The 25,690-nt window shown below is 35.0% G+C and overlaps 1 protein-coding gene across 1 annotated transcript; it reads left to right on the top strand.

The window, feature by feature from the left end:
* The first annotated feature begins 24,111 nt into the window (after positions 1 to 24,111).
* On the top strand, positions 24,112 to 25,056 carry LOC132643762 (uncharacterized). Its single transcript, XM_060360304.1, has one exon. The coding sequence runs from the start codon at positions 24,112 to 24,114 to the stop codon at positions 25,054 to 25,056; it is 945 nt and encodes a 314-aa protein (XP_060216287.1).
* The last annotated feature ends 634 nt before the right edge of the window (positions 25,057 to 25,690 follow it).

Raw genomic sequence — 25,690 nt, forward strand, 5'->3', positions numbered from 1 at the left:
GGTGAGGTAGTTCTATGTTTCTTTGTGTTGAAGCATTTTTTTTTTCTTGTCCCATGATAATTCAAGTGGAGTGCTTGAGGAGGGAAAATTAAAGATTTTTTGTTTTTATTTTTTTATTTAATGATTAAAAACACAACTAAACTATCACCTTTTTGTAACATTTATAACTCAACTATGCATTGTTTCATTTACCTATCTAAACCATCATTTCTCTATACAATTAGCCGACCAGATTCAAGATTTACTTTTTGTAGCCATTAAACATAGATTATACACGGTTAAACATAGATTATACATTCGCTAGTTATTTTTAGTTTAAGTCGTCGATCGAGTGACAACTATTTAGGCTATTTTTTCAATTATAATGGACCAGATATCTCAAGCTATGTTGCTCCAGTCTTTAAAAGTATTGCCGCAACTGTGTCGAATTCTCCAAAAATGCACTATTTTTGAAGGATCCGACATGTACCTTTGTAAATTCATGAACACCCAACTCTAAATCTTGGATTATTTTGGAGAAAGATTTCAGAATTTTCACTAGTCAGGTTGTTCTACGTTTCCAAAATGTGCAATTAGGTTCCTCTTCTTTTACTAGTTTCGATTTAGTCATCCTTGTATAATTGTATGCATGATGAATCTCAAGGCCTGATTTAAAAAAAAAAAAAAAATGTGGTTTCTCACCCGGTATTTTATATTCCTTCCATTACAATTTATGTGACACATTTCGGATTTCGAGATTCAAACAAGTCATTCTTTAACCGTAAATTTTTCATACATCTTTTAAATATTTTGAATAGTCAATTGTTGTGACTTATAGTACTTTTTATGTAGTTTTCAAATATGTAAATTTTAGTTCAAAACACTTAAAGATGTCATGCCCGAATTCACGGTAAAAATTAAACTGTTTGACTCTCGAAATTCTAATTGTGCCACATGAATTAAAACAGAAGGAGTATTTAGTTTGGTTCCCAATTAATTTGAATTCGTGTCAAAGTCTCACGTTAAAATAGAAATGTTCATATTAAAGACAATTTCATTCACATGGCTCGAATCCGAGATTTTCCTGTATTTCTGTCGAGCCGAGGATCTACCAGAAACAACCTCCCTACCCCACAAAAGTAAGGGTAAGGTCTGTGTACATCGTACCCTCCAGACCCCACTTGTGAGAATACACTGAATATGTTGTTGTTGTTGTTGTTGGCTCGAATCCGAGATATCTAATCAACTTCACGAAGAAAGGCTATGACTCATTTTCCAACACTAGCACTCTTCCATAATTCTTTGATCACTACAGTACAAAGTTTACGTTAAAGCTAATATAATTGTATGTCGGCATACATTATTGGGTTATTGCTTTTTTTCTTTTTTCTTTTAAAAATTCTGGTGTCTAGATCAGTTCACACTTCAATTAATTCTACGAAATACCTGCTACCTATTACCAACATAGGTATCGAGTAATTGATCTATCCATCAAAATCAAGATAAATGGGGAAAAATTACCTAACGTTTTTCTTTTGCTGGAAGTTAAACATGAGATCACGTGATCTTCAACCATTTCATTAACACTAGAATGATTTATAGCTATTCTCAAGATGTACCACCATCATTCATCTACCTTGTTAATAGCTGCTTATGTCATAGCACTTAGAAATCAAAGCTATGGCTCTTAGACATAAACTAAAATGGTGTAAAAAAGTGTTGCATGAAGTGTCTGCAAAATATTCGACGAGCACAGTTCTGGTTAGGAGAGGCTTTCCTTCATTCCTTGTGTTGCATGCTTCGTATGCAATATTTCTACGCATTCCACATTACTATATAATTGCTCTTTCTACCCTTTTCTTCTTTTGTTTAAAGTTTATGTTTTTAAAAAAGACTTTTAACTAAAGATTTGCTCCTTGATTGAGCTATTGTTGTGACTTAACATAATAAATTTGTGGTCTTAATGATTCAGTTGAACATAGCTGGGAGTTGCTGAAGGCTCTCATGCTACAGTCAGTATACCTGTGTATTATACCTGTGTATGTAATCCAGAACTCTCAGTGCAGTTCTGTCCTGTTGCTCATTTAACTTGCTTAGCTATTACAAATTCTAAACTTTTGGTTATTGATGTGAAATTTATCATATCTGTTTTAATTCTTGACACACAGCATACACAATTACTTTTTTGTTCATCTAATTTTTAGGAATTTGTGGTTGATTCTGAATCTAAAAACCAATTACGTGACACAATTGAAGCAGTTGTTGGGTTTTAAGTGTTGATGAATGAGAAATGTTGGGAAAAAATATGGAGAGAAAATGGAAATTTTGAATTGTTCCTTTGTGCTTTTTAAATGAGGCATTTCTATCACATTGGTAATGGAAAGGAAAGTTCAGGTGCTTATATGTAGAAGCACATCTTCTGGCTCATAAAGAGTTGAGAGGAGGACCTCACCTCGCGCCGTCGTTGTTGCTCGGCTTCGAGTTTGGATTTGCTCAAATGATTGATTGATAATCTTTTTGGACCAAATTTAATTAATTTTAATTATTTAATTATTAATTAATTATCCAAATCATGACCTGGATTACTTAGAGCAGGATCCATTTCCGACCCATTTCTTTTCCCGGAATAATTTAAATATTCCCTCCCATCTGTTAGAACAGAACCTGTCCGAAAGGGTGTGACCTTTCTGAATCAACGCTTCCATGGCTATAGATAACGTTACAATCTTCAGATTTTTCCTTAGGAATTTTCTGATCTTCCCTCTTCTTCCTCTTGCACTAAAATTCTCATGTGATCTACTGCCGTCAAATGAGTTCGCCGTCACCGGAGTTTGTAGTACTGCTACAACACAACAGTGTGTAAATTGTTCTATCCTGGGAGGATATGTTCCACAACCTCGGGTAACATTGAGGGGAATAATTTCCTTAAGGACACACTGTGCATTCAGTGGCTCGATTTAATTCTTATAAATTTTTAGATACTGTTCTTATAAAATTTTCAGATACTGTTTTTGTTTCTGAAATTTTCTGTTTCTGGTTTAAAGCATATTTTCCAGTTTCTGATTCAGATACATGTTAATAACAACAGTGAAGGAGAAGAAAATAATTGCTAAAGTAGGGCTGGGCATAAATACCGAAAACCGAAAAACCGAACCGAACCAAACCGAACTAGTTTGGTTCGGTGTTTGGTGTCTATCGTAAAAAAACCGAAACCGAAATAGCCGAACCGAAGTTTGATAAAACCGAACCGAAAAACCGAACGCGCACCGAAATTTAATACATTACCCAAAAAAATTAAAATAATCCAGGCCCATTAAGTTTAAAGCAAAAAAAACCCAATTGTAATAAGTCCTCTTTTGCATTTGTATCCCTAATTTTCCACTTCAATTGAAAAAATCAAATATCCTTAACAAAGAAAGGTAACTAGGATGTCAATTTAGGATTAATGTATGTCCTTTATGTGTTTTCTTAATTATTCTTACGATATGTATATAACACCTAGTAATCCTATGTCATGATTATAGTTTTTTGTTCTTGTGTATCCTGTTTGTTTGATTTTGATTTCAATTTATCAGTTTTATGTTTTATTGCTTTTGGGAATATGAATTAGTGTCAATAGAATCGCTTCTAATATTATATTAAAAAAACCGAATTGAAAAAACCAAAACCGAACCAAACTTTAAAAAACCGAAACCGAAAGAACCGAACCGAACTAGTTTGGTTCGGTGTTTGGTGTCCACCTTCAAAAAACCGAACCCGAAATAGCCAAATCGAAGTTTGATAAAACTGGACCGAAAAACTGAACGCCCACCCCTAGACTGAAGTATAAGCTAAAAAATAGAAGGAACCTGCAACTCCTATTGAAGTAAAGACTACGAATTGTGAAGGCATATTAGCCTAGGTGGAAGAAACGCCAGAAATTGCAACAGAAGCATCAAAAGGCTTGACATGATGATTAATTATGAACAAATTAATTTTTGGCAGGGAACTTTCCGCTTTGCATATGTCAAAAAAATTCTTATAATTTTTAGATGAAGCTACATGTATCATATCTCAAGTTTAAGCATTTAGTTGAGAGGAAATAAATGAAAATCTGATGTGTTAAAGTACTTTCACTTCACCTGTTTAAATTTATTGTAATAGTTCATGATTAAATCATGAGGGAATATTTGGTCAGTGGAGAATTATTTTATTTTATATGGCATTATTTATTTAGTTTTATTTAACTTCATTGTGTCGGTGTGATTCTTTGTATTGACAGTCGAAGTTCTCAATCCTCTCCCTACCACTCTCATAGTAAAGCATGTAATCCTCATGTTCATTATTTCTAATTTACCATGCAGTTCTTATTTTTTTATTACTTTATTATGCAGTTATGTTCTTATTCTTTTTATACTTTATTATGCAGTTCAGATATGATTTTATGTATAATTAAAGTTCTGAGAATTTTTTGCTTATGATGTGATTTTTCATTTATAATAATAGTATAAGATCTATTCTCTTGATATTTACTGCATTATGTCGAGAAAAGAGCTCGAGAAAGAAATGGAGATAATGACTTTAAAGATCCATGTCGTGTCTCAAAATAAAAATAGGAATGGTCTTCTTTCAAGTGGATCACCAGTATTGAACCGGTGACTGTTGTTCCTGTATTCAGATACTACTAGTTTTCGAATACGTGCTTTGCACGTGTATCCCATATTAATTAGTTCAAACTTTTTTATTGAGACAGAGGGAGTATATACGATTAACATATAATAGTTTCAAAAAATGGAAGCTCAAACTTATATGAATGATGAGTCTATTCCATCCAACTTGATTGTTGCATGTAAAATGATAGGGTATATCTTACTTGCGGAATTGAACAACTAAACTTAGTAAGATAGGTACAATGTATGTGTAATGAGATTAACTTTGAAAAAAGGGTCAAATTTGCCTATCTTCCTTCAATCAAGAGTGAATCTTCAAGACAGTATCTTGAAGTTCAACTTTTTCAGTTGAAATTTTAGGAGACTGTCCTCGGATTTTACATTTTTAGTTGAAACTTAGGATACTATGTTAGCTACTACAAACAATTACTCCAATTTTGAATTTATGTTAGAAGTAATAATTCCTAGCCTTTTTATTTTGGTCCAACATAAGTGTTCATTCGCATAATCAAGAAGGTATTAATTGTTTTCTTCCAAATTTATCCCTATCTAGATAAGTGAGTTTTTATGTAATGAAGAAACTTTATTAAATAAGTAATATTTAATTAAGAGTAAGTTAATCAAAATATTTATTTTTCTTTAAGAGTTAGTATTTTTTTAAGGGGCGCCCCAAAGGCCAAAAAAATATTTAATATAAGACCGGAAGGACTAACAATCTTAATTAATGTTCCAAAGTAACTTTAATTGGTGTGTAAAAAGCTTTAAAAAAAACAAATAAAAAGGAACCGATGCAGTATAACTTTAGGTGCAATTTCAAGAGATCAATAATCTAATAACTTGCAAAAAGATAACCAATCAATGATTTTTTCTCTCATCTCCTTTCCTAGCCTGTTTATTTTTTCAAGCAATATCTTATGGATGCAATTTCAGTTATGTAATTTAATTTGCTTATATTGTTTATCTTTGGCTTAATAGTTCTGTAAAAGAACATTAACATTTTGATTTTTCAAAAGTAATAGTCATCATAAAGTTCATAAAATTAAATATGTGACCTTATTAAAAATCGAACAGAACCAATAGTGTCATATTTTATCTATCAAATAAAATTGAAGATTTTTTTTTAACACTTTCTAATTTGTCACTAGATGGCTTATGCCTGTGCTGTGCACGGGCCCAACACTTCGGATTATAGCGTATCTATGTATATGTAGTTGTGTTTAGATAGTGATAATATATATATATATATATATATATATATATATATTATGTTCAAAATACGATTAATATAACATTGTAGTTTGTGCTCCGTATCTAAAACTTTATTTTATTCGTGTTTGCTACGAAAAATTATGAATACTTTTTAAAAGAGAAGACTTGTTTAAAAGAAAACTATTTTCCTCTTTTTGAGAAAAAATAATAGCAATATTTAAGCATCAGTTGATACTTTCAATTTTAATTCGATTAATTTAAAAGTATAAAACACTTATTATTTTTTATCAAATTTTGATTTGGATAATTGTAATTCAAATTATTAAATTAATTTTACATGTTTGAAACGAAACAAAGTAGAAATTAATTTTCTATTTAAACATAGAAATGCTATTTTTAAATTTTTGGTAAATATTCTCGGTTTAACTCATTTTACTTGTCATGTTGTCTTTTGCATGGTTTTTTAAGGAAATGTGAATTAGAATTATAATTTGACTAATTTACCTTATTCATTATTTGATCTTCATTTGATATTAATCTCTTTTCACATTTATTAGAGTAAGAATAAAAATAAAAAAGTAATTAAATTGTATCTTATTTTTTAAATATATATATTTTAAGTATATTTATTTTAGTAAACATAAAAAATAAATGACATGGCGGAATAGCAAATACAACAATTAAATATTTTGAAGAAAAGTAATAATATGAGGTTCATGTTTTTTGCTGTGCAATAATTTCATTTGCTCTCACTAATGGCTTAATATGCATGTAGCAATGAATCCACTATTATTGACTTGATGGGGATACTTTGGGAATTACATGAATATTGTTTGATTTTTTAGTATATGGGGTGCACATTTTTTTATTTTTTATTTTTTTTAATGTTGCTTTTTTCCTTTTTTTTAATATGGGGTCCATTGTTTTAATGAGTTTGGAGAGGGTGGGGTCCACTTTTTTTTTTTCATGAGTTTGGGGAGGGTGGGGTCCAGTTTTTTTTTTTTTTTTTTTTTTATAAGAGTGACTGTCGACGAAGCATGGGTAAACCGATGCTTCTATATAGTAGAAAAATAGAAATATAATAAAATATTTCTATCTACTTTTTAGAAGAGTTGGTAATATAAAATATAAAACGTCATTTTTTTGCCCTTAAATAAAAAAGTGGGAGGGACCACAAAGGATTTTTTTACTCATAAATAAAAAGTAGGACCGAACACGAACGACGATCTTGCTTCTATAAACCAGCTCTTCTATATAGTAGTAATAGTAAAATAATACATATAATTTTTTTATCAAATTTTGATTTGGAAAATTCTAATTCAAATTATTATATTAACTTTACATGTTTAAGATGAAACAAAGTAGAAATTTGATTTTTCTATTTAAATGAAGAACTTCTATTTTTTAATTTTCAGTAAATTTTTTTTGTTTAACTCATTTTACTTGTCATGTTGTTTTTTACACGGTTTTTTAAGGAAACGTCAATTAGAATTATAATTTCACTAATTTACCTTATTAATTATTTGATCTCCATTTAATATTATTTTTTCTTTTATGACATTAATCTCTTTTCACATTTATTAGAGTACGGAAAAAATGAAAAAGTAATTAAATTCTATCTTATTTTAATATATAAGTATTTTAAGTATGTTGTTGTACAATAATTTCATTTGCTCTCACTAATGGTTTGATACGCATGTGGCAATGAATCCATCATTATTGATTAATTGTTTGATTTTGTAAGAACTTTTTTTTTAACATTGTTTTTTTTTAATATGGGATTCATTTTTTTTAATATTGCTTGATTTTGTTAATATGGGGTCCACTTTTTTTTTCCCGTGAGTTTGGATGTGGTGGGTTCCATTTTTTTTTTTTTTTTTAATACTGGTTGGTGTTTAATATGGGGCCATGAAGAACTTCTATTTTTTAATTTTTAGTAAATATTTTTTGTTTAACTCATTTTACTTGTCATGTTATTTTTTACACGATTTTTTTAAGGAAACGTCAATTAGAATTATAATTTCACTAATTTAGCTTATTAATTATTTGATCTCCATTTAATATTATTTTTTCTTTTATGACATTAATCTCTTTTCACATTTACTAGAATAAGGAAAAAATGAAAAAGTAATTAAATTCTATCTTATTTTAATATATAAGTATTTTAAGTATGTTGCTGTACAATAATTTCATTTGCTCCCACTAATGGGTTGATATGCATGTGGCAATGAGTCCATCATTATTGATTTAATTGTTTGATTTTCTAAGCATTTATTTTTTAACATTGTTTGTTTTATTAATATGGGATTCATTTTTTTTTTTAATATTGCTTGATTCTGTTAATATGGGGTCCACTTTTTTTTCCCGTGAATTTGGATGTGGTGGGTTCCACTTTTTTTTTTAATACTAGTTGGTGTTTAATATGGGGCCCACAATTTTTTTTTAACATTGTTTGTTTTTTTAATATGGGATTCACTTTTTTTTTTTAATATTGCTTGATTTTGTTAATATGAGATCCACTTTTTTTTCCCCGTGAGTTCGGATGTGGTGGGTTCCACTTTTTTTTTTTTTTTTAATACTGGTTGGTGTTTAATATGGGGCCCAGATTTTTTTTAATATTAGTTGTTGTTTAATATATATGGGGCCCACAATTTTTTTGTTTGATTCTATTAATATGGGGTCCACTTTTTTTTCCGGTGAGTTTGGATGTGGTGGGTTCCACTTTTTTTTCTTCTCTTTTTTTTTTTGAATTTTTTTGAATACTGGTTGGTGTTTAATATGGGACCCACAATTTTTTTTAACATTATTTTTTTTTAATATGGGATTCACTTTTTTTTTTTTTAATATTTCATGATTTTATTAATATGGGGTCTACTTTTTTTTCCCGTGAGTTTGGATGTGGTGGGTTCCACTTTTTTTTTGTTTTTTTTTAATACTGGTTGGTGTTTAATATGGGGTCCAAAATTATTATTTTTTACAATTTTTTTTTATGGGCCTGTTTAATATGGGGCCCAATTTTTTTTTTTTTAATAATAGCCCACAACTAACGACGAAAAAGCAGCCCAACTGGTGCTTCTATATAGTAGTAATTTCTGATAAAATGAGGCTACTAATTGACCATACTGGTAGGAGTGGGCGTTCGGTTCTTCGATTCTATGAAACTTCGGTTTGACTATTTCGGTTTTGGTTTTTTGAAGGTGGACACCGAACACCGAACCAAACTAGTTCGGTTCGGTTCTTTCGGTTTCGGTTTTTTGAAGTTTGGTTCGGTTCGGTTTCGGTTTTTTCCAATTCGGTTTTTTGATATGATATTAGAAGCGATTCCATTTACACTAATTCATATTCTCAAAAGCAACAAAACATAAAACTAACAAGTTAAAATCAAAATCAAACAAACAGGATACACAAGAACAAAAAACCATAACCATAATATAGGATTACTAGGTGTTATATACATACAGTAAGAATAATTAAGAAAACACATAAAGGACATACATTAATCCTAAAGACACATCCTAGTCACCTTTCTTTGTTAAGGATATTTGATTTTCTCAATTGAAGTGGAAAATTAGGGATACAAAAGCAAAAGAGAGCTTATTACAATTGAGTTTTTTGGGGTTTAAACTTAATGGATCTGGACTATTTTAATTTTTTTGGGTAATGTATAAATTTCGGTTCTTCGGTTCGGTTTCATCAAAGTTTGGTTCGGCTATTTCGGTTTCGGTTTTTTGAAAGTGAACACCAAACACCGAACCAAACTAGTTCGGTTCGGTTTCGGTTCGATTCGGTCCGGTTTTTTAGTTTTCGGTATTTATGGCCAGCCCTACATACGGGTAAGTAGCTTACCTTTTCTATTCTTGCACTTTTATGATTTAACTCTTGAAATCTGAACCATCATAAATCACCGTTTGATTTCTTAAATTATTATTAGTTTTTCATTTTTTAATTCATTAAATTATTATTGAAAAGATTTATTATTTTCTTAAATATGTTTATGGATTGCTTGTAGATCCCTCCTTTTTCCTTAAATTTTTGCCAAAAGATTTCACCCTTCTTGCAATAGGAGTACTGATAATTATGAATCGCAAAATAAAACCATCAAGAAATAACATATACCTTCTCATCGTAAAGAAAATAAAAGACATCAATTCTCTCCTTACATAAAGTAGAAATAACTAATAAAAGTATAATAAGAATAGTTGAATGCTAAAACTAAAATATTACATGCTAGGATAATAAATTATGCTTCTAAGCTTTCCTGTACTTCACATCCTCTCAAATTTCTTGCTTTTTCTGCAAAAACAAAGAAGAAGATGAAACTTGATTAATTAAACTGATGCCAGAGCCCATAAAAATGATGAGTAAGAATTGAAGAATCCTTTCTTCCCTTTTTATAGCTCTTTTCTGATATGCATTCCTTGACCCTTTTCCTTTCATGTATTTATTACTCCTTATTAATTAGTCTACATTTAATTGCTCAATGCAACTCTTCCAATTCTCCTAATTATTTATAGTAATGGAAAGGCTGGCACGTAAGTTGATTAATGTACTAAATTAAGGCCTGCATTAAGGAAGGTCTCTTGAATTTCTGGTTCTCACCCCCTCATGTAATTTTAAATATTATTACTACTATTTAATTAGATCTTTAATTATGTTTTGATTCAATTCATTACTGCTCCTGAACGTATTCAACCTTCATGTAATTAAATATTACCTATTATTTAATATTTAGTTAGATTTTTTATTTATTACTCCTTCCGTTCACTTTTACTTGTTTAGTATGGACTTTGCACACTTCTTAAGAAATAATAAATGAAATGCATAATTTACCATAATAGCCATATCAATTGTTGCATAGTTTTAATGAACTTGAAAAATGATTTGAAATGAGTAATTAAAATTATGGGTAAAACAAGAAAAAAAAATTGTCTTTTCTTGATATGCTAAAAGTGACAAGTAAAAGTGAAAATCTATTTTTAGTATAGTGGATAAATAAAAGTGGACGGAGGGAGTACATTTTTATTTAGTACAAGGGCAAAATTATAATTTAACTTTGAAGATATGAGCTTCTCACTTTTAGTATAATATGATATGATATGATAAATATAGGGTTTGAAGACATTCTTGCACACTTCCTCTTCTTTTACTAGTTTCTATTTAGTCATCCTTGTATAGTTGTATATGGTAAATCTCAACACTTGATTTTTTTTTGTTGATTTCTTACCAGGTATTTTGATATTTATTTTGAATCCCAATTAATTTTGTGTCAAAGTCCCATGTTAAAATAGAAATGCTCACATTAAAGACAATTTCATTCATACGGCTCGAACCCCGGACTTGATTTCCCTCATTGATAAGTCATGGATTTTCGACTTTTTATGACCACTACTTATCTCTTTTTGAGAGTCTTTTGAAGCGTTTGTCTGCTCTACTAGGTTGTTGCATGTTTTCAGGTTTTTGAGTCAAGGACACAAAAAGGATAAAATGATGCAAAAAGAAAGAAAAATGATGTCATGCGACGAGTATGCGGGATCGCACACTCTGTCATGCGGTCGCATACTCGTCATCAGAAAAAACAGTCAGTGGCGCAATTTTCACAAGTATGCAACGAGTATGCGGGACCGCGAACTTGATGTGCGGTCACATATTCTTCCTTCGACGAGCCAGTGAGTGGAGCAAATTGAGCAAGAGTGCAAAGAGTATGCGGCTCTGCCAACTAAGTTGGCGCTCGCATAATCCTATGAGAGACAGCAAGAGTGTGATGATCAACAGAGAGTATGCGGGCGCATACTCAGTATGCGGCCACACACTTGGCCCGCATGAGTTCATTAAAAGCCACTTTTTCACTTTTTGTCCCCCATCTATAAATAGTAGTCCTTGGTTGTTGTGTTGGACATTGAATATTCCTCACTTTTCAGTTTTAGTTGTCTTTTAGCTTTAAAGAGAGCATTGAATACTATTGTTGTGGGAAGCTTTTAGAGAAGATTCTTCACCTTTTGTCATCTTTTTCTTTAACATTATTGTAATCTTCCATGAATATTCTCTTTGAGTATGAGTAGCTAAATCATTTAGCTAAGGTTGTGGGACCAAATGTATTAGTTATGTGATTGAGTTTTTGCATTCAACTTCCGTTTATGTATTATGATGTTTTTCTATTTATTCTTCATTCTTTAATGCCATTTAATGGTGTACAACATTATTTGTACCTATTCACTTTTCCTTTGCTTGAGAAAGAAAGGGGAAGTTAGGAAAAGAGTAAATAGCAAGGATTTTAAGGCTTATAAACCCCATCTAATCACTTGAGCTAGAGATAGGAGAGTTACTTGAGATAAAATGGGTGTTCATATTTTCCACATTCTAAGGCTTGAGAAAGCTTAGTAATGATCTTTATCAATTTGGTTGAGAAACTTTTGATAAGCTTTTGTATCCCATATTAAATTACATCTACACATATAAAGGAGTTGGATTAATACTCAGTTGCATTACTTTCCATTGGAACCACAACCTTAGTGCCTTTAGTAATTGTTAATTAAAAATCAAGCATTCTCTTACCAATGATTATGACTTTTTGTACATTCCCGTTTTTAGAAATATAGATTATTAATCAAGCAATACACTTAACGAGTTTATTTCTTCATTGTATTCTCTATGAGATTCGACCCCAACCTTGTTGGGTTCTATATTTGATAATGATCGCTTACTCCTAATTTTAAAGGTGTAATTTGGGCGTATCAAATTTTGGCGCCGTTGCCGGGGAATACGGTCTAGAAATTTACTAACTAGTGTAAAACTTTACTTTTAGTCTTTATTTCTCTTCTTATTTTGTTTGTTGTTGTTGTTGTGTTGGCCCAGGTGCAATGGGTGATAATGCGAATGAAGATGAAATGATTGTGGAGTCGGGTGATGCAGTCGCTATTCGCCCTCCTCCAGTGCAAGGAAACAGGAGTTTTCTTGTTAACAACACTGTGTTGCACCTGCTCAACTCTAAGGGCTTATTTGGGGGTCCACCAATGGATGACCCAAATAGGCACTTAAAGAATTTTCTTGGGGTTTGCACCACTAATGTGCATCCAAATGTCTCCGCCGAGACAGTTAAGTTGAGGCTCTTCCCGTTCTCTCTCACGGGTGAGGCCACCGCGTGGTTGGATGATTTTCCAGCCGGTTTTATTACTACTTGGGCGGAGTTGACTCAAGCATTCCTCAAGAAATTCTTCCTTCTTTCCCGGATGTTACAACTCCGTGACGAAATCAACAACTTTCGTCAACTTCCAACCGAAGCTCTACATAAGGCTTGGACTCGTTTCAAAAAGAACGTAAAGATTTGTCCAAAGCATGGCTGCCCGATAATGTGCTTCTCCAAACATTCTACCGATCACTTGACACGGTTAACAAGTCGGTGGCAAATAATATTGTGGGTGGTTCTGTGATGGAAAACTCGTATGATGTGATAAGTGCTCTCCTAGATAAATTGACAGAGACCAATGAAGCTTGACACACTAGGGAGATGTGATATGATCCTACTTGGTACACATCACCTAAAGACTTACTTCCAAGACCAAGCTATGGAACTTCAAGCTCTACAAGCTACATGTATGAGAAGGAAGACAATTGAGGCCTTTCGAGGCTCCTACAAGCCACACAAGATGGCTTACGATTTGTGGAAGGTAGCTTGAGCGAGGCTTGAAGAAGAAGTTACTAGAAAGGAGGCCAAAAGCTCAAAGTTGGCTATTTGTGCAAGAAGGGATGAGTTCGAATTCCAAGCCAACATTCAAGATAGCCAAACAAGGCCCTTACCTCATTAATGACATTCTTGTAATAACTAGCCTAGCTCTTAAGTCTTTTAGTATAAATATAGGACTTATGTATTTTTCTGTTACACCCCGGAAAAAAATTTCGTGTTACCGAGACTGCAAACGACTTAGTATGGGCTCAGGGGAGAGTAAAGATATACAAGGATTAAGGATGAAGATTATGTTATATATGTATAAGAATAACATATAGACGACAGTGGAGGCCATATGGTGTAAGTTGGTTAATACGTTACTTGACAAATAACCCTCGTAACCGTAAGTTAAGGTGGGACCCACATGTCGGGATTTTATAAAGGGCATATGACAAGTTATATGAATAGTACATAGGAAGTTTAGCAAGTCTTAAGAGGGACACTTAAGCCAAATATGAGCATAAGCACTCCAAAAGGATGATTTAAGGATACGTTTTCGGGTGATCAAGATTTACGAGGCCAACACACCATTATACGTTGAGAATTTGGGAAAACACAAAAAATGAAAGTTGTAGATAATTGAAATAAATTTCCAACCATAGGTCGTGGGCCTTCATGAGACATAGGGATAAAAAGTTATGGACGTTTTAAGGAGGAAAGGTCAAACTAGCAGTGGGCTCGGCCCAACCCGACTCCAAGTCGGGTTAGGCCCACTTCCTTGGCTATTTAAGGAAAATTTTCACCCATTATCTTCCTCATTGCATTCCAAAAGATCTGGAATATTTTAGAGAGAGAGAGTGAGGAGAGTTAGAGAGAAAAATCAAGGGTTCGATCAAGTTCGAGGCCCCGAATCCCGAGGCTCGTGAAGGATAAAGTGTAATACGAGTTGTCGTCATTTCAAGCTAAATATTGAGATTGGGGGATGATATTTTCGTGGTTGAGCTGCTACTAAGGTATGTATTATTTTCTCATCTTTGTTATTGAGATGATTACGTGGAGATTTAACGGATTAAAGTGTTAGAAATATAGTTATAATTATCGTATCCCGAATATTAAGGCGTTGTGGTTTAGGGGCTATTTTGGATAGAATTTTAAGATGAGTTTAGTCATATTATTGTTGTAAATTGTTAGATTTGTTGTTGTTGTTGGTTATTAGCTTAATTTGGAATTGTTGGGTTGGTAGGATTATAGGGGAGATGCTGTCCAAATCCCGTTAGGCGACAGAATAAATAATTAGTTAGAATAATCTTGTTGGCCTAGTCTTAATCCCTATATTGTTGATGGTATTTTAGTTGACTAAGCTCGGGAAGGGACTCGAGGATTAGATTGAGGCATAAATAAGGTATGTAAGGCTAACCCTTCTTTCATATTTTGGTATGATCCCTTTATATGACTCCTAAAGAACGTAAAACATAAGTACTCTATTCTTAGTTGGATTTGGAGTCGATATCCAATGTCTTGTTTCATTCATGCTATAGTCTTGTTGATAATTCGAAGGAAGCTTCTGCGATACATTATACTTACATGTTCACTACAAAGCAAATGGTAAATAAAGGAAACTCTAAAAGTTGTTCTCAAAATCTCTCCAAAGGGAGTTGTAATAGAAACCACTCTGAAAGGGGTGCAACATTTTGTAACTTCATTATATATTTATACTGTATATCATATGTATTGTTATTGTCCCACCCGATCAGCTGGATTATGATATTCTACGCCGGAAGCGGCCGTCCGAATGGACTATTGTGTTATTAGCCGGAAGCGGCTACGAGTAGGATATTCTATATTTATATTGTGTATGCTAGAATTTGTGTAAGGGACCATATGACATGGTTCAAAGTGTTGTTCCGGGTTACTTTCTAAACTTGCTTACCGTTACGATTTTCCTTGTTTTATGATTCAGTATTGCCTCACATATTCAGTACATATTCCGTACTGACCCCCTTTCTTCGGGGGATGCGTTTCATGCCCGCGGGTTTAGGGATGCAGTTAGACGATCCAGCCACTTAGGAGGAGTCAGCATTGAGAGTCAGATAGCTCCACTTGCTTCGGAGACTGTTCCTGTTTTGGTATAATTTTGTTTTTATACATTATGGGTACGACGGGGCCATGTCCTATCACTTATGCACGGTCATACTCTTCTAATAGTCTGCGGACAGCGTGGGTGTCATGGATACTATTTGGCCTTCCTGGCCATTGTTTTGTTGTACAGAAGTATCGTGTCACGACCCAACCCCGTAGGCCGTGACTAGTGCCCGAGTTGAGCACCCAAACGTACCTATCCATATCGAATCACATACAAATAGCATATACGGCCATAAATACTATATGCCGTCTCAAACTGTATCAAACTGACTCAAACGCATTTCAACGCAACCGTATACACACACACACACACACATATATATATATCAAAAGCCGACAAGGCTATCAAATGGCACAACGGCCCCAAAACAAATACGAATGCACGCCGACAAGGCTGCCATAGCGAATAGGATCATACAAACACATCTGAACAGAAGTAGGCACACACACCCACAAATACGTCTACAAACCTCTAATCAGACCAACAGAAACATATGGCGGGACAGGGCCCCGCCGTACCCCTGAACAAATATATACATACACAACGAACGAATATATACCAAAATATATGCTCTGAAATGAGAAGAGCACTCCAAACAGCAGAAGAGGGTGTCCTAAACTGGTGGGTCACCAAACTGTGCGTCTGTACCTGCGGGCATGAAACGCAGCCCCCCGAAGAAAGGGGGTCAGTACGAAATATGTACTGAGTATGCAAAGCAGAAAATACAGGAACAAATCTGAGGCATAAACGAAATAGTAGTACAGAACATAAGTATAAATCCAACATATCAAAATGTTTACTTTAAAACATAAGTCATGCGTAGGGTACAGAAGAATATGGTCGCCCACCCGTCGATGGCGCCATAACACAGCATAACACCGGAAAGTTTCAAATCTCCATATCCCCGTCACATATCATAACATAGCATAACGCCATACACAACATATCACCAAATATAAGTGAAACATAGCCCTCTAACGAGTGGCTCGATGAATTATAGACACAGCATAACTCCGGAGTATATCAAAGTGCGCACGACAACAGAACCGACCCGGGACTCGGCGAAAGGGATAACAGAATGCACGAGTAGAGTCGTGAGTAGTCATGTGCATAAAATCATTATCATGAACTCAAACATAAGTAAAATGGTCATACTTCAAAATCGAAATAATAGTCATAACAAATTCTTTCAAAAGTTCTCCGAATTACATAAAGGAAAGTTGCGGGACCCACGGACGGGTATTGACCCGAGTCGGGCCCGCCTATGGAAAACATACTCATTATAAATCATGCAAACTCCTATAAAAATAGTGGAACAATCCGAGCCTTTATGCGAAAGATATGGCATTCAATAATTACGAAATTCTTTAAAGTGAAACTTTTCTATGCAAAGTTCGGAAAGCGATTATTTCAAAGACATAATGGCTCATATTTCATCAAATCATACATAAGAGTGCCAAGGAATATATAAGGATCATAACATGCTCGGATTTCGAATCTTAGAATTTTCCTCAAGGCTTATAATCTTGCCTATTGAAAACTAAGGCATGCCAAAAGAAAGGGCTTTACATACCTCGTACGCACTCCAAGTTAGCCAATCTAAAATTAATCCCAATCTACGCCTCGGGCTCCCCAAGGTCTACAAATACGCCAATGAATATCACACATTAGTTAGAGGCACTTAAGCAATTTATTCCAAACTAACTCGAAATTCTACAGAAAATTCGGCAGCATTTCCCCTGTAAATAGGTCACCCCGAGAATTTAACTCGTCCAAAATCAACAACAATAACCAACCTAACAACTCCAATAACCACTCCGAAGGGCAATATTACATTAATAACTTTCTTTCGCAACATTCAACAACATTCATAATATTCGTTTCAACGGCTTACATTCAAGCCACAATATAGCTCATACATTCAATTATCAACCCGAATTCTTACCAACAACATTCAAGAACCTTCTAAACAGTTTACATAATTTTTTTTCCAACAATCCAATAATTTACTCTAATGTGGCCGAAAACAGCCCCAACCGAGAACAGTCCCCACAACACATTCCTCATTTTCAAATCATAATTTGTATCGACAATTCACAGTATAACGATATCATTTTCATAGATATACAAATTACGTCAAACTCACAATAAGCCTCAAATCATCCCACACAATCTCAACATCAATCTTAAGTCATTTAATGCTCATTTCCAAACTAGAATTCATAACGACGACAACTAAAACGCTAAGCGATATTACTTCATCCTTTGCCAAAAATTGGAGGCTATGCACGGCCACACTATACATTTACACATATTGATGATTTTTATTCTCTCCCCTACTCCACAACAATCAAACATGCTACAAAGAATTAATTTATCAATTCTATCACAACACCCATTTACACAACCACACCCACATTACACGGCTCACACACCAATCACGCAACCCACTCCCAACATACTATATTTCATGATTTTCATCCATATTAACATACTACAACATGAATTAAACGTTCACACCACATAAAACAAGAGCAAAACTTACCTTTCTTCTTCAATTCCACAATGGCTAGGGTTTGCTATTTGACACAACGAATAGTGGGATGACCCAAACAATACTTCCACGCTACTTAGGGGCCTCAAAATAGTTGATTTGTACCAAAGAAATAATTTTTGGAAGGCTTGAATTGATCTTGGTTTTTCCCTCTCTTTGGCCGTGAGCAGTGGAGAAGTGGTGCTCTCCAAGTTCTTGTTATTTTTCTAAGTGTTGAAGTGGGGAAATGAGGAAAGATGACTTAGAATTCATCTCTTAAGTGTCCACAAAATATCTCCAAGTCCTTGTCCCACACATGTGTTGGACCATTTAAAATTGGCCACACAATGTGTGGGACCAATTCCCATTTACACGGCCACAAGGCCATTTTTGGGCAAGATTTTTAATTCCAAATTTATGAATTGTGGTCCCAATTTTCCCTAAGTGTTCAATGTCAACAATTTCATGTACAACTTATGTCTCAAAATAAAATCAAATGGTCAAAAGTCCCGACTTCAAATCCCGGAATGGTCTTGGCCCTAAATTATCATAATTAATCCGGGTTGTCCCAATGTATAAAAATACGGGACATAACATATCGGCAGCCTCGTTGGCTTGCATTGTGATATGTTACGTCTATATAAGTATGTTTTGAGATGTTTTGAGTTACAGATGGACTTTGGTATTCTATTTACAGCTTTCAAACTTAGTTAAATAGACCCTATTGAATGCCATGTTTGAGTACAGGTAACATAAATTGGGTTATCAGGCAGGTTAAGCTCGGTCACTCGTCATGGCCCTAGGTTGGGTCGTGACATTTTCATCCTTAGATTATGATGAATTGAGAATACTCATTTGGAGAGATAGATTGTTTAGCTAGGATTAGCTTTATATTAGTAATAATTAATGGTGGATTCCATTGTTGGTTTTGAACCGATTTCCATTGATTTCATAAACAGTTGTTCATTTGTGGATTCATTTGAATCACTCTTGCCTTGAATTCAAATAGATTAGGTTCTATTAATTGAATCCAATTGGAAGGGTCTAGGTTTCATATACTTAGGTTTGTTCATAGGCTCATTATCATTGGGGTCTAGCTTTTATCCTCTTTTCTCATCCACTTTCTTCAATTCTCATCCCAATTTCTTCAATTCTCATCCCAATTTCTTGTTATCCTTTAATTCCGTGTTTTAGTGTGGAATTGGTGTTTTTCCCCAATTCAAATCTTATCAGTTAGTATCAGAGCTTAGACGAGAGTGTTGTTTCTATAATCCTCAATCCTAGGTTCGAATTTTGAAAATCTAAAAAAAAATCAAAAATTATAAAAAAATTCGAAAATTATTTTTGTGGTTTGATTTTGTTGTTTGTGATGTTAGATTTGAGTTCATTGAGGTGGAAAACATCTAAATCCGAAGTTTGAAGTTGTTTGGGTAGGTTTTGAAGTTTTCGCCATTGGAGCTTCATCAAAGCTTGGATAACTCAATGTGGGTTTAGTTGATTTTGGTAAAATTGAGCTACGATTGTTATTGGGCTTTGTTGTCTAGAGGTAGAAGAGCTTTTGCTACTAATCTTATTTGCTTGTTTTGTAGGTACACGAAGAGGAGACATAAGGAGAAGGAGAGATAAGGATGTCATCCATAGCTTCCGAGTCTTGTGAAGATGATTTTGAAGGTTATGCCTTTAGTAATGGAGGGTATGACTATGAGGGTGATAGAGGCTATAAGGGAGTTGGCGAGACGTATCACTATGATGGTGGGCATCACTATTCTTACAATGAATATGATGGTGATGGTGCTCATACACCGAATGAAGAATATGGTCGATATGATCATAACCCGTATGAGGGTAAAGAATACTACTCCGAGGGTAATTGTGAGGCAACACCTCATGAAGCTTACGAAGAAGAAGGAGTAGATGAGTATAACGAAAAGTCCTATGGTGGATACAAGCATGAAGAGTCTCATTTTACACGCCATGGACATGGGGACGAATTGAGGTATGCTCCTTCCTCACACTTTCGACATGAACCACTTGGTAAGAACTTGCAAGAATGGGAAGAATGTGGTGATGATGAGCCTAGTGGCTATGCGCTTCATGGTGAGTATGCTTGTGAAGATAATGGGATTGCATATAATTCTTATGAGGGTCTTCTAGTAAATATTCACGTACATCGCCGTGTAATACTTTCTATTCCAAGAAAAGTGATATAAGTGTGTGGATTGGTCCGAGTAGGAGTAGTTTGTGGAGGAGAAGAGATCATACATTTCCTAATCCAAGAAACACAATGAACTATGATTCTTATCCTAATGCAGAGGTGCCATGTTCTCAATATGGTTATGGTGTGGAGCGTAGGAGAAAAGAAGTGTTGACGGGAGGTGACCAACTTGTTGGTTATAGAAGTTCTTGTGGCGACTACTCGAGTCTGACGTCTTATCCTAGTCCAAAGGTTGTAACGACTAATCAAGGAAGTCAAATTCAAAAGAAGGAGAGCTTGTCCGTGGAGGACGCAAATTTGATCCTTGAGAGGCTATCGGTGTTGGCTATGCTCACGAAGCAAATGTCGGGCTTGACATCGAAGGTGGATAAAATATTAGATGGGATAGGGGAGAGACTAAGGAGTATGAAGGCTAAAAATGGGCTAAATAAGAGTCCGAGTCTTGTTGGGAATCCACAAGGCTCACATCAAGAGCCTAACCTAGTTCACCACCAAATTAACCCTTCCCATAGAATGCTTGCCACTTGTCCTAATTCCAATGAAATTGAGAGAGAAAAGATTGAGAGGAGTAAGGGAGTGAAAAGTGACAACTCTAGAGAGGAAGTGGGGAGTGATGTGAGGGAGTTATCACAACCTTTATCTAACCCTTGTGACCTTTTTTTCTTCTCTAGTGGTCTTAATGATAGTGCAGGTATTCTCGGAAGCAAGCCTAATGATGAACCTCGGCCTTTGAAGGTTCTTGAGATGGTTGAGAGCTTCCCGAAGGAGCAAACGAGCTCCAAAGTTGAAAAACAAGGCAAAGAAGATGAATAAGCTTCCCGAAGAAGCAAACGAGCTCCAAAGTTGAAAACCAAGGCAAAGAAGATGAATGCGAACTTCAAGGTAAAATAGCTAATCTTAACTCTCTAAGTAATGAGAATGACCATGTTGTTGAAATGAGTGTGAATGTTAGCTTTCCCTTAATTGAGCTTAATGAATCTTGGCCTTGTGATGAGCTTAGTGCTATAATGATAATTGACAATGTAGTAGAAATGGATGATCCAACACTAGTTGATCCTATTGATGACTATCTTGACTCTTCTTTTGAGTTCAAGTTGTGTCCACCTAGTGTTGATCCTCTTGATATGCATGTTAGTACATTGTCATGTGAATTGTTAGTGCACCACTAGTTGATCCTAGCAATGACCGAATTAAATCTTCTAGCAATGTCAATTTGTGTCCAACTAGTATGGGTGATGGTATTGGTCAATTTCCTTGTATTGTTAGTCCACTAATAGAGAAATGTTGTGATGTGCCTAATGAACCTCAATTTAGTGATAACTTTGACCAAGTTGATAGTGAATTTGAATATGACACACCACTCGTGTTTGATACATATGGAGATGAGTCTCATGACCTTGACTTGTTGTCATTTGTGGAGACTCAAGATCTTAATGGTGTTATGTGTCGTGTAGTTAGTCATGAGAGTGAAAATGCCTTGAAAAATGACCTTTGTTTTTTTTAGCGTGAGATTGCATACTCTGATCCTTCATTGTTCATTAATTCTTCTCTCTTTATAGATAATGTGTTATTTGATATTGACATGACTATTGGGAATGATGAACCTAGTGGGGTGTTTGGTAATGTTGAGCAATTGGTTTCCTTTGGAGACCATAATGTGATATGTAACCCACTATGGAATGATGGCACTCTATCCTATGATGGTGATTTTCCTTTGAGGAATTGTGATCCATTTGTGGGGAAGGAAAGTGTTACAAATGAAGGTGATTCTTGTCTAGAAATTGCAAATTCTTCATTTCATGTTCAACTTCATAATGGCCTATTGGATGATCTTATTCTTGAACCTAATAGAGAGGCTACATTGGAGGATGACATAGATGAGGAAGTTGTCTGAAGTGATACCTTTCTTTATTACTTGTTTGCATATGATTAAGCTCTTATTTGTGTTGGGGTTGCATCTTATGTTGGGGAAGGTAATTGTGGGGTAGTTGGTTGTGTTATTGACCCTAATAAGTGGCTATAATTCTCATTTGACCCGGGTGTTACCTTATTTGATTTAGGGACACCTTGTTTGGAAAATGAGTTCCCATAGTGCTTCATGTCAAATAGAACCAATGTAGTACTACATGCTTCATATTTTGCATCCATTGGTTTTATTACTTTATCCTTATGTCATGAACCTTGGAGGAATCAACTTCATGATAGCTCATGAGTGCCAATGTTATTCATGATTGTTATTGATGTGTGGTTGTACCACAAATTTGTCCAACCTTGGCATGAATGTATGGTTATTGCTTTATGTTGTGTAACCCTCATGCTTTGAGGAGTATGTTTTCGTATGCCTTCCCTTAGGTTTTTCTAGGTTCGGATTCGAGGACGAATCCTTTTGAAGAAGGGGAGGATGATATGATCCTACTTGGCATACATCACCTAAAGACTTACATCCAAGGCCAAGATACGGAACTTCAAGATCTACAAGCTACGGAACTTCAAGATCTACAAGCTACATGGATGGGAACGAAGACAATCGAGGCCTTTGGAGGCTCCTACAAGCCACACAAGATGGCTTACGATTTGTGGAAGGTAGCTTGAACATGGCTTGAAGAAGAAGTTACTAGAAAGGAGGCCAAAATCTCAAAGTTGGCAATTTGCGCAAGAAGGGATGATTTCGAATTCCAAGCCAACATTCAAGATAGCCAAACAAGGCCCTTACCTCATTTATGACATTATTGTAATAACTAGTCTAGCTCTCAAGTCTCTTAGTATAAATATAGGACTTATGTATTTTTCATCCTTAGATTATGATGAATTGAGAATACTCCTTTGGAGAGATAGATTGTTTAGCTAGGATTAGCTTTAGATTAGTAATAGTTAATGGTGGATTCCATTGTTGGTTTTGAACCGATTTCCATTGATTTCATGAAGAGTTGTTCATTTGTAGATTCATTTGAATCACTCTTGCCTTGAATTCAAATAGCTTAGGTTCTATTGATTGAATCCAATTGGAAGGGTCTAGGTTTCATAAACTTAGTTTTGTCCATAGGTTCATTATCATTAGGGTCTAGCTTTTATCCTCTTTTCTCATCCCCTTTCTTCAAATCTCATCCCAATTTTATCCTTTTTTCTCATCCCCTTTCTTCAATTCTCATCCCAATTTCTTGTTATCCTTTAATTCCCTGTTTTAGTGTTGAATTGGTGTTTTTCCCCAATTCAAATCTTATCAAGACGGAAGTGGATGGAGGAGGTCCTTCTAAAATTGTCTTGTCTAGGGAGACAATAAAGAAGGAAGAAAAGAGAGATGAGACCATGGCAAAGTTGGTTACCCAAATGGACCTCCTCACTAAACATGTTTTGGGTGGAGGCTCCAAGAGAGTAAATGTAGTAGGATCTTGTGAAGAGGATTCTATGGATGAGCAATGCTTCTAAGTGTGTGAGGAGAAAGCCAACTTTAACAACAATCAAGCAGGGGGTTCCCGTCCGAACTACCAAGGTCCTAATCAAGGATCTTGACGGCAAAGTCAAGGGAATCAAGGTTGGAACAAAGAATGCGGAAATCAAGGGTAGAGCAAAGATAGTGGGAATTCTCATTGGCGGGACAACAATCAAGGGGGTTACAACAATAATTACAACAACCACCGGTGCTCAAATCCTTATGTCCAACCGAAGGGGAATCAAATTATTTCAAGTCAACCATCCATTAGCGACCCCGCTAGTTCTAAAATGGAAGATATGCTATCAAGAGTGTTGAAAAAGGTGGAGTCAACCGATTCCTTTTGCAAAGAAACAAGGGATGAAATGAAAATCTTGGGGCAAATTGTAGGTTCTCATTCAACTTCCATCAAGCAATTAGGGTTGCAAATTGGCCAAATCTCGGCCACTTTCAACCAAAGACAAAAGGGTAAACTCCATAGTGATACGGTTGCAAATCTAAGGAATAATGGTGATAATAAATGCATTGCAATCACTACTAGGAGTGGCAAGACAATTAGGAGAGAGGCATTGGTGAAAGATGATGTAGCGGTAGATGATGAGAAAATGGTTAAAGAACCCATCGTTGTTGAGGAAGAAGTGACTCCAAAGAATAAGAGGGCTAGTATTGAAAAGCCCATTATTGTTGAAGACGGTCTGGAAATTGATGAAGCTTCAAAAGGCGAGGAAGCGGTAGAGAAGGTGCCAAGGGATTTACCGCCCGTTCCAAAGCCTCCATCTCCATTTCCTCAACGATTGGAAAAGAAAGCGGATGATGGAAAATATCTCAAGTTTATCGAGAGATTGAAAGGGTTTTCAACTAACATTCCCTTGGTGGAAGCACTAGAACAAATGCCTGGTGATGCAAAATTCATGAAAGATCTTGTAACTAAGAGGAGACATGCTAGTTTTGAAACGGTGGGAGTTACACATCATTGTAGCTCTATTGTGATGAAGGCTTTGGTTCAAACGAAGGAAGATCTGGGAGATTTCACCATTCCTTGCACAATTAGGATGTATAAATTTGCCAAAGCACTATGTGATCTTAGAGTAAGCATTAACTTGATGCCACTTGCTATTTTCAACAAGTTGGGTTTGGGCACTCCCCGACCTACAACAATGAGATTGCTAATGTCGGATAGAACCGTCAAGAAACCAGTTGGTATCCTCTATAATGTGCTTGTGAGAGTTGATTGATTCATTTTTTTCGGCCGATTTCGTGATCTTGGATTGTGAAGTTGATTTTGAGGTGCCCATAATATTGGGAAGACCTTTCTTGGCCACGGGGCATGCTCTTGTAGATGTGGAGAGGGGTGACCTAAAATTTAGAATGAATAATGAAGAAGTCACTTTCCATAATTGCATGTCAATGAAACAACCGGCGGATATGAGTGTTGTGTCGGTTATTGATACAATCGATGAAGCCATGGATACAACCGTTGAGCATGAACTTGTTGGAGATATTTTGGCGGCAGTGATAATGAACTATGAGGGGGAAAATGAAGAAGAGTTTGAGGAGACGGTTAATGCATTGATTGGGTTGGGGTCATACCACTACAATCCAAAGAAGCTTGATCTTGATTTAGAAAACCAAGCAACTCATCCCGCAAAGCCCTCCATTATTGAGCCTCTTACTTTGGAACTCAAACCTCTTCTTTCACACTTGACGTATGAATTCCTTGGTCCTAATAACACGTTGATTATTTCCGCCCGGTTGACGAATGAGCAACGAGAAAGGTTGTTAGTAATCTTGAGAAGATACAAAAAATCTATTGGTTGGTGTATTGCGGATATCCAAGGGATTTCGCCCGATATTTATACTCATAAAATT

The sequence above is a fragment of the Lycium barbarum genome, chromosome 6, assembly GCF_019175385.1.
Source record: "Lycium barbarum isolate Lr01 chromosome 6, ASM1917538v2, whole genome shotgun sequence".
In the NCBI taxonomy this organism is placed as follows: Eukaryota; Viridiplantae; Streptophyta; class Magnoliopsida; order Solanales; family Solanaceae; genus Lycium; species Lycium barbarum.

Coding starts and splice junctions, on each gene's coding strand:
- LOC132643762 (XM_060360304.1), top strand. CDS start 24,112: ATGGAAGATATGCTATCAAGAGTGTTGAAAAAGGTGGAGTCAACCGAT.